Consider the following 15,818-nt stretch of genomic DNA (forward strand, 5'->3'; position numbering starts at 1 on the left):
ATCCTCAGAATATTCACATTCTCTCTCTGTTTGTGACCACCAACCAGACGATCAAGAGTACTTTCCCAACTCACAAGTCGACAAACAAAATGCCTCCTAAGAAGAGAGTCGAGCGTCCCGCCAACGAGAACATCTCTCTCGGTCCCCAGGTCCGAGAAGGTGAGTTTGCGCAAAAAGTCTTTACTTGAAAATCCCAAAAACTAATCGAGTACGTGTACAGGCGAACTCGTCTTCGGCGTTGCACGTATCTTCGCATCCTTCAACGACACCTTCGTCCATGTCACCGATCTCTCGTAAGTCAAGACCATGCTCATACGGAATGAGACCACATCGTTTGCACACGTTCGATGACGGAAATGACTAACGTTTCGTCTTCACGACAGTGGTCGCGAAACCATCTGCCGTGTTACCGGTGGTATGAAGGTCAAGGCCGATCGTGACGAGTCCTCTCCATACGCCGCCATGTTGGCTGCACAGGATGTCGCCCAGCGATGCAAGGAACTCGGCATCAACGCCCTGCACATCAAGATCCGAGCCACAGGTGGTAACGGCACCAAGACCCCGGGCCCCGGTGCCCAGTCTGCCCTCCGTGCCCTGGCCCGTTCAGGAATGAAGATTGGAAGAATCGAGGACGTCACTCCTACCCCATCCGACAGCACGAGACGCAAGGGTGGTCGTCGTGGTCGTCGTCTCTGAGCGTGTGCGCTGCAGAATACTTTGCGCACATTCTCATATTCGTGGATCCGAGTGGTGGTGGCATGGATCCCATACCACTTCGAGTGCACGAAAGAGACGTCAGTGTTGGGAAGAAATTGATGGTCGTGGTCACAAATACGCGAAGAACGGCATTTTCTGCCTGGTCTTCACACACATTTCGCCCTGCTCCAAGTAGACGGCATGAAATAAATCTCAAAAACACTTCTTTGTGACTTCATAATTTTCTTTCCCTTGTATATCCAACGTATTTGCACCTAAATCTCGCCAAGTACATTTAATTGTATCAATAACTACGGTAGCGTCCATGGAATCACCGACTATTCTAATTCTATCGCTGCCGCCAAAAACTTTCATCGGCGTGGATCTGCTTTCATTCACGGCCTCGCCAAATTTCCACGGAATCACTAATATCACGCCAGGCTTACATTTTATATACACTGGAACGGATGCCTCGCTCTCTATCCGTCATGGTCGATGGGTTAATATAACATCGCAATCACACATTCAAGTCCTGCAATGGTCCCCCGCCACAGAGTCTCTCGATCTTCTGGATCCCACATGCGCGACAGCCCGTAGTGCTGTCAATACTATCTCGCCGCAGGGGCTTGTCGACTACCCAGCGCTCCAGGATGCGACGTCCGACCTGGCATCTCGTGAAGCATGTGCTTCTCAGACAGACACCTCAGGCACTAAGGACCAAGGAGATGGGAGTGAGAGGGGCGAGAGTACCGACTACCCCTCCATGATCTCTCACGTATCGCCCGCCCTTCTTACACGTATTTTGACTCCCGCATGGGTCGTGTCAAGTATATCGTCTGCACCTTCCGATGCAGAGATTATACCTGGCTTGTCGCACCTTGAAGCAAGCAATGCGTTGCACCAGTCGCCTTTGGATCTTCTGCCAATCGATCTCAAGCAGACGTGGGCTGACGAAGACATTGGCCGGACGCGAACCGACCGTGCGAGGGATCGCAGTTGGTATCTCGGACATCTGATCGAGTCAGTGACGCCAACTGAAGCGGACAGGGCTGTTGGTGCGAGACAGGTACTAGGAGAATTACAATTCTGTTTCCTCATGGTCCTCACGCTGGCCAACTATAGCTGCTTGGAGCAGTGGAAACGGCTGTTGGATGTGATCTTCTCATGCCAGTCTTCTATACGCGAGGCTGAGGCTTTCTTCGTGGAGACCGTCAAAGGATTTCAACAACAGGTAGCCCATATCGATGATGTGGAAGGTGGATTGTTCGAGATGAGGGATGAAGGCGGGAGTGCATGGCTCAGAAAGACATGGGGTCGGTTTCGAGCAACAGTAGATGAGGTGTTGAACGATCCTGACGAAAAGAGCCAAGGGAGTGCACAAGAGAAAGGAGTTGCCTTGAAGAAGGAGGTTGAGAAAGTGCAAACATTGTTTGAACAGAAGTATGGATGGGCAAGTGAGAAGGACATTCTACGGAGAGGAATGCTAGAGCTGGAGGATGGAGAGAGGATCGAGGTTAGTATGTCAGGTGCAGATGAGGACGAAGAGACAGGAGAGTATGCGCCTGTGGTCGTTGATACATAAGGGAGAAGGCAAGGCAATCTGACCAGCTCGCGGGGGCCTTGGTTTCGTGTGAACCTGGAAAGGATTTGATTTTTGAACAGTGCATTTATTCTTTTCGCTCTCGTAAGAACGCAGTTTATTGATCTTCTTGCAGGATCTGCTAATGGCATCGCACTGATACCTGGTGACCGAGAATGGTCTCATCCTCGGCTTCCCTGACGAATGCCCGAATCCACACCAATGCAATTACGAGCCGACCGCCATCAGTGCGGCTTGCTGTCCTTAGATCAAATCCGCAACGCATTCAACCTGGGGCAATGATCATGACCAGCCAAACACCGCAAACCACCGCACTCGTGTCGTTTCGCTTAACGGTAGGATTTCTGGTATCTGGCTCTGGCACCTGGACCGCCGAATTTCTTGGGTTCGCACCGTCTGTTGTCGGCAACGAGCAGTGTGCGGTCGTACTGAACAAGGGCTTGCTTCAGTTGGTTCTTGGTGTATTCATCGACGTATTTCTGGTAGTAGGCGACGATTGACTTGGCGATTGCCTGTCGGATGGCGTAGATCTGGGAAGTGTGACCACCACCGGTGACTCGGACACGGATGTCGACATCGGCGAACTTATCCAAACCAACGATGAGGACAGGTTCGTAGACCTGTTTCGTACATTTCATCTCCCGTCAGCCATTCATTCATTCTCTACCTAATACCCAAAATTTCATCGGTGTTGCCAACGTACCTTGAAGCGGAGGATCTCGGGTTGCACGAGGGAGAGAGGGCGGCCATTGACCTTAATGAGGCCCTTTCCTTTCTGTAAAGAAAATTGTAAGCTTGCCGTCTTCAATTTCGATGTGCGCTGAATTCTCGAACCTTGCAATGGGCGACCGCCGTGGCAGTCTTTTTCTTGCCGAAGCACTGCACACTCTGAGGAGCCGACATATTGAACTGGCGGCGATTGACAGAGGAGATACAGTCGAAGAGTTGTCGTTGTCGTTGTCGTGTTAAAATCGTCGAAGGGAGATTTGCGGTGCGGTGGACTGCGACAAGCAAAAGTTCGTGTGCGGACGGTTGCCAAGATCATATACGCTAGTATAAATATGGTCTAGCGTATATTCCTTGGAAGCTCGCCTGCGGAATTCACTCGATATTCTCTCCAACGCCTTTTGTTCAGACAATCTACACAATCCTGTTTGTACACGCGATTTTGACTAACGTTGGTGGGTTGGTCATCAGTGGACAGTCAGAAGAGGCAATTGTGCCCCATGAACAGATAGCCTCTTCCCTCCATGTCGCAAACCGTGGGCAAGGTACATCATGCATTCTCTTCCTCACAGGTAGCTGAACTAATCCGACCCTCAGACTCGTCTTGCCTACTCTCGGACATGGCATTATATCGATATTGGCAGTGATACAAGGTCGTTAGGCCGGGTCGCAACCTCGATAGCGACTTTTTTGATGGGCAAGCATAAGCCGATCTGGGATCCTTCGACAGACTGCGGAGACTATGTGGTGGCAGTCGGATGCCACGATCTACATGTTACGGGCAAGAAACGACAACAGAAACAGTACTACACCCACAATACACGACCGGGAAGCCTCAAACAAATGAGCATGGAGCGCATGATCGAGAAATGGGGTGGAGGAGAAGTCCTCAAGAAAGCTGTGAGAGGAATGCTCCCAAAAAACCGCCTCAGAGACAAGCGATTAGCCAGATTAAAAGTTTTCGAAGGAACGGCACATCCCTACCGTCAGAACATTGTCCGATTTGCCGGGACACCACACAAAGGCAAGATTATGGAAGCGATTGAAGCATCGAAACCCGCGACAAGTACTACTTCATGACGGAGCAAGGAGCATTTGTTGTAATTATGGAATCTAGCAAGATGTATGAATACGATTGTACATTATCCTGGCCACAGAACGTTTATTGCGACGCCTTCTATTGAACCGGCAGAGAACTCCAACCATTGTCATGATCGTGATTTGGTATATGGTGTATCCGATAATACAATTTACAACTTGGCCTTTACATCGCGTGAAACTGTGCACTTGATCAGCCCATTGGGGTCGGATTGTGGTGCATAGACTTCTGCGTCCTTGCCGGTGTTTTTGAGCCCGTGATGCCAGCTCAGGTCGATTTCAAAGTAATGTTTGTTAGGCAGTGAGTAATCGACTGCAGCGACAAGAGGCTGTGCTGCGAGGATCTCCTGGCACATCTTGTACATGGTGTTTTGCACGCTGGGAGACTCCTCGGTAGCAAAGAGTCTGAAAGTGATCTCCCTGGATTTGGTCCAAGTCTCATCGAATTTGCTCACTGCTTTCTTGACCGCGTCGAGGCCAGAGAAAGTCGACCACTTCCAACCAGCGTCTACAGACGTGCTCAGGATGCGGTCATAAACATCTGGCAGGGTGGTGAAGTCGTCCCGGACAAAGTGGTGGAATTCTGAGCCGGTGCTCTTGAGCACGAGCAGGTCCGAGATGCCGGAGCGGATCTCGATACCCTTGCCCTCGTAGATGTCTGCTTGCACCACTCTCTTTTCGTTGCCATCCCGGAAGAAGGAGTGCGGGTGTGGCTTCCCATCGACCGTCATGCGCGTCCACCGATGCTGGACGATGCTGATGTGCGCAGCATGGATGTGCTTGTACTTTTGAACGAAGTGGTTTCCTAGGGTGGAAGCAAAGAGCTCCGGGGGATGGATAGGGTTCTGTTTGGCCATGATGTAGGTGGTATTCTTCATCGAGTCGGTAGCGACCACGACGCTGTTGTCTGCTTCGGTGTAGCTGTTACGATGTTAGCCTCTGCGCTACTTTCGCACATGCCTGGTCACTTACGAGGTGTCAATCTCTCCTTCCAGCAGGACACAAACAGTCATCTCGTATACGGTGTGTGTCTTTGTAGCCTCGTCGCGCTCGACCTTGTACACGCGGACGTTGTCCTTGCCATAGCGAGCTGCTGAAAGGTAGCCCATGACGACTTCAGTAATTGGATATGCTTGAGGCTAGTTGTAGGAGGTCTACTCTTGAGCTAGATTGACAGTTGTTTTGCTTGCAGAGCGTCCGTTTAGAAGCACAATTGATTAAGAGACAGAGAGACACAACTTGGGCTGAGGAACGGCTTTATAACGAATTCCTTATCAGAGGGGAAAGTTGTTATAGGGAAATTTCGCCCACTACGCACACCAATTGCACAGACACACGGCGTCCAGATCTAACAAAATGCTGATCAGGACCCCTTCTGAAGGAGAGCCAGATGTGTGTAGTGGAGGCGATTGGTGTATCGCACAACGAATTCGTCTGGAGGTGCGCGGATTGTACGATAAAGCATATGGCGGAGCTCGCCGAAAGCCTTGATTGTACCTAGAACTCCCAGCCCGCTGTATTGTAGATAGATCTTTTTATCAGCTGATGAACCTGTTTGTCTTTAGGTAAGTTGTACGGGATCTCGCCGTTTGGTTCGTACAAAGAAATGTTCATCTCGTTTGCTCTATCTCTACACAATGGCAGTGACAATCAAGGGACGGGGTTTGAAACGCTGAACCAAAACGCCTATGATGTCAATTTGCCTTAGCCTAAAAGAACGACGAGGCTGTGGACTTCTAACGAGGCTCAGCCACATTTAGTATGCAGAATAATGCCCCTAATGTCAACAAGGCACGTAGCGAGCCTAGATGAATATCCAACCTGTCCTTATGCTCGTACCCCGTATCCTGAAGATAGGACGGCCTTCGTAGTAACTGTATCATTCTGATTCAAGGAAAAAGCAAGCCAGGAGCAGAATAACCAGGGTCTTGGACAGTCGGTCTCCAGGTAAGGTGGATTAGGCAAGTATCTACAGGGTACTCGTACTCGTACTCGTGGTTTACCTGAGGTAGGGGATCTACCCGGTGGTGTCCAGCTAAACGACAACATCGACAGGCTCTAGATGCACGTGTTTAGGGGCTCCGGTTCGGCCACACTAGGCGCAAGCCCGCCTAAAAGTGATGTGCGGGGGACGTAGTCCCTTCATTTCGACACCCAGACTTTGGCTAGATTTCGCGAATCTCAGCCTGACTGCGCTTCTTCCGGACTCTGCACTTGTGCTCCAACTTATCTGTAACACTACCAGTGCCCAACGACAATAACAGCCCATCAGAACAACAAATGCTTTGTGATACCAATCCTTCGACGCGCGAAAAATCGATACATCAGCAGTTTGACATCGACGAAAGCACGATGAGCGACATCAACAGTTGCCGGTGAATGTTTCTGCTCGTTCCCACGCAGGCCGATCATAAACACCTTCATTGGCCCAATGAACCATCCTCGAGTCCGAAATCATCCTTAAACGCCCGGCACATCTAGTCGTCCTGAAATCGACTACAGAGTCTCAGGCACTGCTTCCGCTCGAACCGCCTCTCGTTTCATGAGTGTGTACAGTGCACCTCATCCGGACAAAGTAACCCTGGTGGGACGACTTTACGCTCCATGGCCTGCAAATGGCCTCATCAGAGCAAGGGTCGGGCTACTCGGTGACGCCAACCCAAGGCAGAGGATTCACTTTTCGCCATAATTCTAGGAAGAGCGATGATCTGTCGACATCGCGACGACCATCCTTTAAGGATGGTCGCTCGCTATCTGGTGGAAGCAGTCAATATGGACCGAAGGCATTTATGGCTACCATGACATCGACCAATCCTCCTGGATCGTTTAATGCCGATTTGAAGAGTGCGATGCAGTCGGGGAGGACTACACCACAAAGTGAATTGGCGTCTGTGCAATTTTCCCGACTTCCACCATACAAAGATGGAGATGTTCTCGCAACCTCGGAGAAACGCCAGGCTGCTGTGCGTGACAAGATAGCTAAAGAGATGAAGATCAAGCTGGGAACTGAGAATATGCTGGAAGCCCTTTTGAGCAAGAATAACAAACAGACAAAGGAGCAGCGACAGCGAGTTGAGATGGAATTAGGCACGTCAAACAGGAAACTCGCTGAATTAAAGCAAGAGCTCGACCAGGAGATCATGCGCGCTCAATCTCCCACAACGCCTCCCAGCAAGAGAATGTCCAGTTATTTCAGAGGCAGCCCCCTAAGAACTCCTCCTTCCTTAGCACAGACTCAGGAGAATACCTTGACAGAGTCCGTCGATAGTGAGTCTCCAACGGTTGTACTCACGGAAACCCTTCAGCAATTAGAGGCAGACGGCATGCAACCGGACTATTACATTGAACGGGCGAATACATTGGTCGAGCTCCTTAAGCGCAACCCTACATTGAAATACGATCTGGCTTGGTCAGTCTTCAGCTTGCGTGTGCAATTAATGTTACTGAGCGAAAGTTCCGATGTTGTCGCAGCAGGTTACAGGCTTACACGACATGCCATTGCAGATCGCAAGTCGTTGCAGACCATCAGAGAATTGCACACCGATGAGCTAGTGATTTTGTCCCTGGTGAAACGAGAGAAGGCTGTTTTAGAACGGGAACAAGCCGTCAAATTTGTGCGAGCTTTCCTAGATGTCAAAGACGGGGTCCTGGAGCTCTCACGGGCTGTGGTCCGAAGCTTGGTGGCTGTTGCCGAAACTCCAGACGACAGATTGAAGGATATCTGCCTCTTGACACTGGCAGAGCTCTTGACCAAACACACTGAACTTGTCGTGTCCGCCAACGGCATTAGCACACTTACAGAAGCCTTGGCCGATGGCTCCTTTCCAGCGCCAGAAGGTCTCGTTGCCGGGTTTCTGCAGATCCTCGATCACCCTCTGCAACGACGGTTTCTGCACACTGGCCGAGAGTTCGAGGCAATGTTCGCTCCATTCACCGACCCGTTGCTTTTGAGTGGCCACGAAGAAAGACTCAAGACATGCGCTCAGGCCATATCAGCCATGCTGAAGACATGGCCGGGATTTTTGCTACTATCCATGAACGGCGCAGCGCCGCTTCGATCTCTTATCGACTCCCTTGTCTACCCAATCCCTCAGTCGCGGGACTTAGTCCTTGAGTTATTCTTTGACATATTACGTATCAAGCCTCCGTCTTGGTCAAGTTCGTTCCTGGCTGGCCGGAGACTTACAACCTACGGGCGGGTCAACACAGCACCCATCGAGCAGCCTTCGCAGAGGCAGATCGCAGAGTTTAACGCAGAGGGCAAATTCGATTTGACGTATCACTTCTCAGCATTTGTTCTGGCCGCCCTTGTCAAAGCTGATCTCGTTCACGCCCTCGTCCAATTGATTCGGATCGAGGAAGATCTCATGCTCAAACGGAAGGCTGCTCTGCTTCTAACAGAAGTATTGAAGTTAGCCCACCACACTCTACCAGAATCCATCAGTGCGAATATACAAGTACTGGGTGATCTAGTCCCTTCACTGCAAGATTATGGCTCTGAGAATTGTGCCACGAACATGACCTTGATCTATCAGATTGAAAGCATCAATCGAACCTTGAACCGGACTACCGGTCCATTATACGGAAAAGGCGTTCGGGAAGACGAACTAGCTGTCGCACCCCAGGCCATTGAAAGATCAAGGTACACGGCCCTCATGGATTCCGATCAATTTCGACAAGCCATGACCGACAGCCAGATCACGAGTCATTCCCAGTATGTCAAGTGGAAATGGGACCTAATACACAACCTCGTAGAAGGACCGTTGACCAATCCAAAGAGATTGGAAGACGCCATCAGATCACCCAAATTCCTCAAGCGGCTTGTTGGCTTCTATCGCCCGTTCAAGTACAGATTCTCTATAATTCGAAACACAAGACCCAATCAGCGCTACGTCCGAACAGGATGTGCTCTCATGAAAACTCTCACGCAAACCAGTCTTGGATTAGAGTATCTGACCGAGAATAAGCTTCTACGGCAGATTGCGGAATGCCTGGCCCAGGTTTCTCCTCACAGTGGCATCACATCTGCGAGTCCGCTATTTGACCGCCAACACATGGCCGAGACGCTCAGTGGCGGATATTTCGCTCTCATTGGCGCGTTGAGCCAGTCCTCGGAAGGCCTACGAATGATGGAACGATGGCACATCATGGACATATTCTATCACCTGGTCAAACTCAGAGATCGGGATGATCTGGTGAAAGCTCTCCTTGGTAACATGGACTATACCCTGGATTCTCATTTACGAGTCATCCTGTCAAAAGCTCTCACGTCAGGAGTTAAAGACATACGAATCTTTGCCACCAGATTGCTTCGGCGGTATGCCGTGGGCAGGGTGCAGTATTCGTCTGGACTGCAAGATCGCTCTAGTTCACACTGGGCCCTTCGGCTCGTGCTTACACAATTATACGACCCTGACATCGGAGTCTGCGAAATTGCCGTGAAAATACTGGAAGAAGCTTGTAACCAGCGGAGTCATCTTGAATATGTCGTCAAATGCAGGCCGTCGCTAGATCATCTGGGCGAGCTTGGTGCACCGCTCTTACTACGATTTCTGTCAACTTCAGTGGGCTACCGGTACCTTAGCGGGCTGGACTATATCACTCAGGAAATGGATGACTGGTTCTTGGGACGAAACGACGCCTACGTTGCGTTGGTAGAGGCATCTATCCTGCGGGCTTACCTGGAGGGAGCGCCGCACAAAACACACTTCTCGGTAGACCCTGCGCTCGACCCTAATGAACCCGGCGTCGCTCCGCCTCACTTCTACCGCGAACTTGCACGGACCCAGGAAGGTTGCAAGCTGTTACGACAATCGGGACATTTCTACGAATTTGCGTCGACCATCAGAGATTTTCGACTAGATGAAGAAGATCCAGAATGTCTAACCAAAGTCAAAGGATGTATGTGGGCAGTTGGGAACATTGGCTCCATGGATCTCGGCGCACCATTCTTGGAAGAAGGCGACGTCGTGACAGCTATTGTTCGCATTGCAGAAGGTGCGCAGGTGTTGTCCATGCGAGGGACGGCGTGTTTTGTGCTGGGCTTAATCTCCCGGACCCTGCACGGATTCGAGATGCTTGCGGAAAGTGGCTGGGATACAACAGTTGACCATCGAGGACGTTCATTAGGCCTCTGCTTGCCTCGCAACCTCGAGGTCCTGTGTCTGGTAAGTGTCCCCAATTACCTCTGACTAGACCGTATATTAACATGCCATAGAAATCTGTTGGTTCTAATGTTCCTCTGAACGTCTCAACGCCAGAAGAAGATGCCAAGTACAAGGCTGCTGTGACTGACGACGACACCATCCGCGCTAAGATTCTCAAGCACATCGTTGAGATGGGCAACTCAGTGATGTACAAGAAAGCGGCTGGCGACCTCCATACCCTAAGGGTGAAGCAACCCACTTATTTTGCCGAAACGGAAATGTTCAAGAGAACCCTTGTCATTCTTGAAAGTCACCATTATCGCCTTCAAGCAAGGCATTATATCTTGAATCTCTTCAACAAGGGACTGATGCGACGAATCATCCTCGACGAAGAAATGGAGGAGAATGACACTACTGGTTCGGATACCGGATGAGAGGTCTCGACCGGCCCTTCTATGGGTCGTCTTTGATATTCTCGTGGCGCATACAACGTCGCCTACCACGCGAGGCTCTGTGCTGAAGCCTTGTACAAGTATCACGAAGGGGATCAATTCTATCTGTGCATGGGCCCAAGATGTCGCGTGGCAGACCGGCGAGGCGGAGTAAGAAGGTGGACAATTAGGTTTTGTTGTCTGCTTCGACAGGCGACGAGCATATGGGACGTGGACATGAAAACGACTGCAATTTTGCCTTCTAGGGCAAGCTTCTGGAAGGTCTTTGAGGGTACCATGGTGTTGTGGCGTTGCATCTGTGGTTCAACGCACGCCACTGGATTGACTGGGAGAGGAGAGTTTGTACCAGCTTGGAGCAGATGTCTGGCGCCAATGAGATCGAATACAGTACTCCTAACAGGGTCCAGGCGTCAAGTGTATGATCATTACGTGCCAAAGTAAGTGTCATACACTGGAGAAGAACAGTTAAACTCGCGAGCCTCGTGGCCTGTTCAAGCCTTGTTTTAGAAATGGAGCCGTCATCGTCTGGTCCATCCGCATCACGTGAGAGTATGTTATGTAGCGCACGTCTGTTCCCATGCCCGGAAGAAGTAGTGGCCATACCGAGAATCGTCCAAGAAATCAGCGATGGAGGGCCCTGGTGGCAACGCTAAGCGTCGCCTAGTTCACCTTCTTTACGGGGAGTGGTAAGCCTAACATCAGCGTGGTAGTGAGCCTAAGGAGAACTAAGGCAGAATACCTAGAAAGTGCCCGATATGAGAGGCTTGGGGCCCTTTGTGATCCCTGCTGGCGGCTGCGTCCTCGTCCACTCGCCATCAGTTTTACGATCCGCCTGCTATTGTTCAGATCGCGATTTTCCTCGACATCGCACCCTCATCGGGCGACTCTTGTGGCAACCCACAGTGCCCTGCGACCACCATTCACCGGGGCAGCTGTCATCGAATGGGCGTTCGTCGTCCTACTCGTATCCGTTTGATCGTGGACCCGGTATCTCGGGGCCATCACAGTTTCTTTCCCTCTGCGATTCTCTTGCGACATGCCGGAACCTGTTCCTGACCAGATGTGCAGATCATCATCCATGGACTTTGCTATCCATCCGTGCGCATAACCACATCTGATTGCTCTGGCCCAGAGTGTACACGTCGTCGATATTGCAACTACAACGACCTTATTGCCTCGACTTTGCAGTTAACCCTCTTTTCGCTCTTTTATCTGTCTGTGCGCATTCATTCACAAGCATCCAGACCGGTCGTTGCAATTTTGCATGGGTTGCCTCCTACCTTTTGCCTCGGACATGTTATACCGCTCTGGTTAAAGGCGGCAGACTTCTCTTCGTGCCCGACGGTTCACCACCAATTTCCAGGATATCGACTGTACCGACCGCTATTCTCACGAACGTCTTCAGACCACGTCCCCTTACCCTCCGACCCAAAGCAACTCCCTCGATATATATATGATTAAAGACCGGGATCAATGCCATCATTCGTCACATGGAGACGAAATAATTCCGAGCCTGAATGGTACTTCTAGAGACTCAAGAAGACAAGAACTGTCGAGTACACGAAAACGACAGAAACACATTCACTCCTCCCCGTCCGCGCAGATGAGCGGTGATGGAGATCCGTCCGAGACGAAGGCCCACGCTGCCTACGAGGCTTACGACGATGCCCGAGCTGTTGTGAGGCTGTTCCAATGCTCGCAATGTTCCTACCCGCTAAGGGATCCTATGACATTACCTTGCGGCAATTCTCTCTGCAAGCCATGTCTCCCACCGCTGTACAAGAGAGAAAACATCACATATCCACTGATAGACGGGCGGTCGGAGGGGTTTCTGTGTCCATTCAAGGGCTGTGGATTGGAGCACTCAGTGGGAGACTGCGGAACAGACGTGACCTTGAACAAGATCATGCATGTCATTAAGGCTTATATTGCCCAACACCAGACAGAGTCACCCAAGGTGTCGCTGTTGCTGGAAGAAAAATTGGACTGGCCTAGTGTGAGAGATAGTTCCATCGACGTCATGCCCAGGTCACGCGTACTTCAAGGGGGTCGTATCCTCGCAACATACGTTCTGGCAGACATGGGCGAGCTCCACTATCAGTCCGACGTCGCATACACGCCAGTCGGCACGAGTATCGAAGAGAGCACCATCCGAGAATTGGATATCGCGACATTGTCAGCCCTGAAAGAGGTGGTGCAAGCTGAGCTGGAATGCCAGGTGTGTTATCAAGTCATGCTCGATCCCCTGACGACGACCTGTGGGCACACCTTTTGTCGAAAATGTTTCGCACGCGCAATGGACCACGCAAACTACTGTCCAATGTGTCGTCGGCGTCTGCCACTCCTGCCCAGTGTGGTGAGTGAACCGAGTAATAAGAGAGTCACTTTTTTGCTTCAGCATCTGCTGAATGATCTGTTGGAGGCGAGAAGAGCCGTTGCAGACCAAGAGGACTCTGTTGACGAGGAAGGACACTTGCCCTTGTTCCCTTGCACGCTGGCCTATCCGCAGATGCCGACTTTCCTGCATATCTTTGAACCGCGGTATCGATTAATGATCAGAAGGGTTATGGATAATGGTTCCCGGAAGTTTGGCATGCTGATGTACCGACCCTACACCCCGCCCTCGGGAGCGCCACAATACATGCCATATGGCACTGTCCTTTATGTTGAGCGCTTGGAGATGCTACCAGATGGCCGAAGTCTGATAGAGACTAGAGGACTCTACAAGTTCCGAGTCATCGAGGCCTCCTTGGTTGATGGCTATTTCGTTGGAAAAGTCCAGCGGATTGGTGACATTCCTGTGCACGAAGAAGAGATCATGGAGTCTCGAGAGACGAGCACAGCCGCACCCCCGGACGCCGATGAGCAAACGCAACTTCAGCATCTGTCAACACAACGTCTATTGGATATGTGTCTGGGTTTTGTGGAACAAGCCCGCTCTCAGTCTGCACAGTGGCTCCACCAACGGGTACTGGCAGCTTACGGTCAACCGCCATCCGATCCTGCAGTTTTCCCCTATTGGCTAGCGAGCGTGCTACCTATAGCACAGACGGAGAAATACACTCTGTTGCCGGCGACGAGTGTGAGGGAGAGGTTAAAGATTACAGCCTCGTGGATACAACGTCTTGAACGCGCTAGGCAGTAAGTCCACCTTTTTCTTTTCCCCGTCCCTATATCTTTGCCGAGTTACAAGGCCATGTCGCCTGACGTCGTGTACCCAAAGCGAGTTCAGCGCAGAACAACGGACAACAGCCGCCGGTTCTCGTGAGGACGAACCGGATCACGAGGGATGATGCCTGGCACACTACAAGCGGAGTCGCACCAAAGCCTCACGATGAAATTAAGAAGAGTTTTGGGGAATCGTCGACGGCATGGCCGACCTTTGCTATGCAAGAACAAGTTCAAGAAAAACCACTAACTTTTTCTCAACCAAACAGGCAGCACCCTCCCTCATGTATTGTGTTATAGCATAGCAGTGGCCGGTCGACATTGGCCTTGTGGTCCTGGATGTTTTTACGCATGATCATGTCATGGTCGACTCTTGACGAACATTTTGGTTATTAGACCTCATATCATTAGCGAAGGGCAATGAGCAAGCGATCTCCGTTTCCTATGATCTTTTTCAGGCGTTTGTCATTGTTGGGGAATGTTTGGTTGATGTCGCCTCAGACTCACAATATTCCTGTGACTATTTGTATATATACTCCCTACTAGTTGCGTATCTTATGCATATAAATACCACTGGAGGTGGGAAGAATGAGAGTGATCAACTTTTGCACACCTAACTCGTCATATGACCTACCAACCTGATTGTCATGTTCTAGCAGTAGTTGGCATGTTTCATGTCCTTAATACTCGTTGATTGTGACGAGGCTGAGCAAGGCTGCCATGACGTCAGTATATGGAATACGAACCTCGATTCTCCAATTAATATTGAAGGTCGATTGAATACAAAAACACTTGGCTCCGTATCAACCATTGCGGAAGACACGTTGTAGTACACCAAGTCGAGTCTCCAGCCGTACTTGTTCCTGACCGATTTCCCGAGATTACAGTGTGATTGCCATCTCTCCCTTGCTACCCTCAGCTGCCATGGGCGCCCACAAAAGCTCTGCGCAGCTCCTCCAATCTCTTGTTGAAGCTCTCTCGTCCACGACGACAGTCCATTCACGACGCAGCGTCGTCCAATGTCGTTCGGTCACGCTTCCAAGAAAGTACTGCCCTCCTGCTTCTGGCCATGACACGACCCACACCCTGAGACGCCGACCGTTCACCACCTCGGCTCCTCTCCGCCAACAAAATCGGGTGTTCAATCCCTTCCGCACCCCGTCGCAGTTTCACGACTCGCTCCGTCTCTGCTCGGCCAACAACACCCTCCTCCTCGCCCTCTTCACCACGTCCACCTGCACGCCGTGTCGGACCATCACGCCGCTGCTCACGAGTCTGGTCGAGACTCGACCGGTGGACCCTGCGGACCGATACTCCGCGTTGGCGTTTGCGGAAGTCGAGCTCGACAGTCCGGACATGAGCGAGGGGAGCATGATGGGTTTGGGCGTCGAGTGGGGCGTGACGAGCATGCCGACCCTCATTGGGTTTGGAGGGCGGAGGGCGGAAAGGGTCACGGATCGTTTGACGGACACGAGAATGTTGGGTGACGGTAAGAGGATGGCGGCGTGGGTGGATGAACAGATGAGGAAAGGGGATCCATTTGGTACGAGTGGTGTTGGATCAGGAGGAGGTGCTGGTGGGGGATTGTCGGGAAGAATCTTTGGTGGATGAAAAGCACTTGAGCCACACACGCACACACGCACACACTATTTTGCAGGCTTTCACCGACCTCCTCGTCCCACATACGAAATTATACCCTCGACGAGTTATGGAACATGGTTAGTTAGGGTCTTATCTTTGAATAGGGAGCTGGACATGGCTCCCGAAAGATCTGGTTGGAGTCAGCGGGGACACAAACTATCCTGCCATACCTCATTTCGACTGAGCAAGGCAAAAGACACGAGGGGACTTTTTGAGAATTGAGGATTGCTTTGCGTACGGATGATACTACACTAGAAAGAGACTTGAATCCCGTGTGACTCGGTGACTTTT

General features: G+C 51.1%; 8 protein-coding genes across 9 annotated transcripts; 6 read left to right on the forward strand and 2 right to left on the reverse strand.

Annotated features, from left to right (window-relative positions):
* The first annotated feature begins 13 nt into the window (after positions 1–13).
* PV06_00490 (40S ribosomal protein S14) lies at positions 14–930 on the forward strand. The gene is made up of 3 exons (XM_016400994.1): positions 14–159; positions 221–293; positions 384–930. The coding sequence occupies exons 1-3, from the start codon at positions 90–92 to the stop codon at positions 694–696; spliced, it is 456 nt and encodes a 151-aa protein (XP_016268047.1). The 5' UTR covers positions 14–89; the 3' UTR covers positions 697–930.
* A 91-nt stretch (positions 931–1,021) lies between these two features.
* Positions 1,022–2,355, forward strand: PV06_00491 (uncharacterized protein; the record flags this gene model as incomplete). The annotated part of the gene is made up of 1 exon (XM_016400995.1): positions 1,022–2,355. The coding sequence occupies one exon, from the start codon at positions 1,022–1,024 to the stop codon at positions 2,276–2,278; it is 1,257 nt and encodes a 418-aa protein (XP_016268048.1). The 3' UTR covers positions 2,279–2,355.
* On the reverse strand, positions 2,325–3,280 carry PV06_00492 (40S ribosomal protein S16). Its single transcript, XM_016400996.1, has 3 exons — positions 3,131–3,280; positions 3,000–3,071; positions 2,325–2,916 (listed from the first exon to the last, which is right to left on the reverse strand). The coding sequence occupies exons 1-3, from the start codon at positions 3,197–3,199 to the stop codon at positions 2,626–2,628; spliced, it is 432 nt and encodes a 143-aa protein (XP_016268049.1). The 5' UTR covers positions 3,200–3,280; the 3' UTR covers positions 2,325–2,625.
* A 149-nt stretch (positions 3,281–3,429) lies between these two features.
* PV06_00493 (ribosomal protein L13) lies at positions 3,430–4,296 on the forward strand. Its single transcript, XM_016400997.1, has 2 exons — positions 3,430–3,567; positions 3,620–4,296. The coding sequence occupies exons 1-2, from the start codon at positions 3,547–3,549 to the stop codon at positions 4,100–4,102; spliced, it is 504 nt and encodes a 167-aa protein (XP_016268050.1). The 5' UTR covers positions 3,430–3,546; the 3' UTR covers positions 4,103–4,296.
* Positions 4,101–5,563, reverse strand: PV06_00494 (urate oxidase). Its single transcript, XM_016400998.1, has 2 exons — positions 5,093–5,563; positions 4,101–5,041 (listed from the first exon to the last, which is right to left on the reverse strand). Exons 1-2 carry the CDS (start codon positions 5,227–5,229, stop codon positions 4,273–4,275), a joined length of 906 nt encoding a protein of 301 aa, XP_016268051.1. The 5' UTR covers positions 5,230–5,563; the 3' UTR covers positions 4,101–4,272.
* Positions 5,564–6,318: 755 nt separating this feature from the next.
* PV06_00495 (uncharacterized protein) lies at positions 6,319–11,264 on the forward strand. Its single transcript, XM_016400999.1, has 2 exons — positions 6,319–10,287; positions 10,338–11,264. The coding sequence occupies exons 1-2, from the start codon at positions 6,736–6,738 to the stop codon at positions 10,698–10,700; spliced, it is 3,915 nt and encodes a 1,304-aa protein (XP_016268052.1). The 5' UTR covers positions 6,319–6,735; the 3' UTR covers positions 10,701–11,264.
* A 244-nt stretch (positions 11,265–11,508) lies between these two features.
* On the forward strand, positions 11,509–14,498 carry PV06_00496. 2 transcript variants are annotated; one of them, XM_016401000.1, is made up of 2 exons: positions 11,509–13,859; positions 13,942–14,498. In XM_016401000.1, the coding sequence occupies exons 1-2, from the start codon at positions 12,172–12,174 to the stop codon at positions 14,009–14,011; spliced, it is 1,758 nt and encodes a 585-aa protein (XP_016268053.1). In that variant the 5' UTR covers positions 11,509–12,171; the 3' UTR covers positions 14,012–14,498. The 2 variants fall into 2 exon arrangements, with proteins under 2 accessions (XP_016268053.1, XP_016268054.1); XM_016401001.1 differs by having other exon boundaries at positions 14,156–14,498.
* A 312-nt stretch (positions 14,499–14,810) lies between these two features.
* PV06_00497 (uncharacterized protein) lies at positions 14,811–15,497 on the forward strand (the record flags this gene model as incomplete). Its single annotated transcript, XM_016401002.1, has 1 exon — positions 14,811–15,497. One exon carries the CDS (start codon positions 14,811–14,813, stop codon positions 15,495–15,497), a length of 687 nt encoding a protein of 228 aa, XP_016268055.1.
* Between the last annotated feature and the right edge of the window lie 321 nt (positions 15,498–15,818).

The sequence above is a fragment of the Exophiala oligosperma genome (genome assembly GCF_000835515.1).
Source record: "Exophiala oligosperma strain CBS 72588 unplaced genomic scaffold supercont1.1, whole genome shotgun sequence".
NCBI classification, from domain to species: Eukaryota; Fungi; Ascomycota; class Eurotiomycetes; order Chaetothyriales; family Herpotrichiellaceae; genus Exophiala; species Exophiala oligosperma.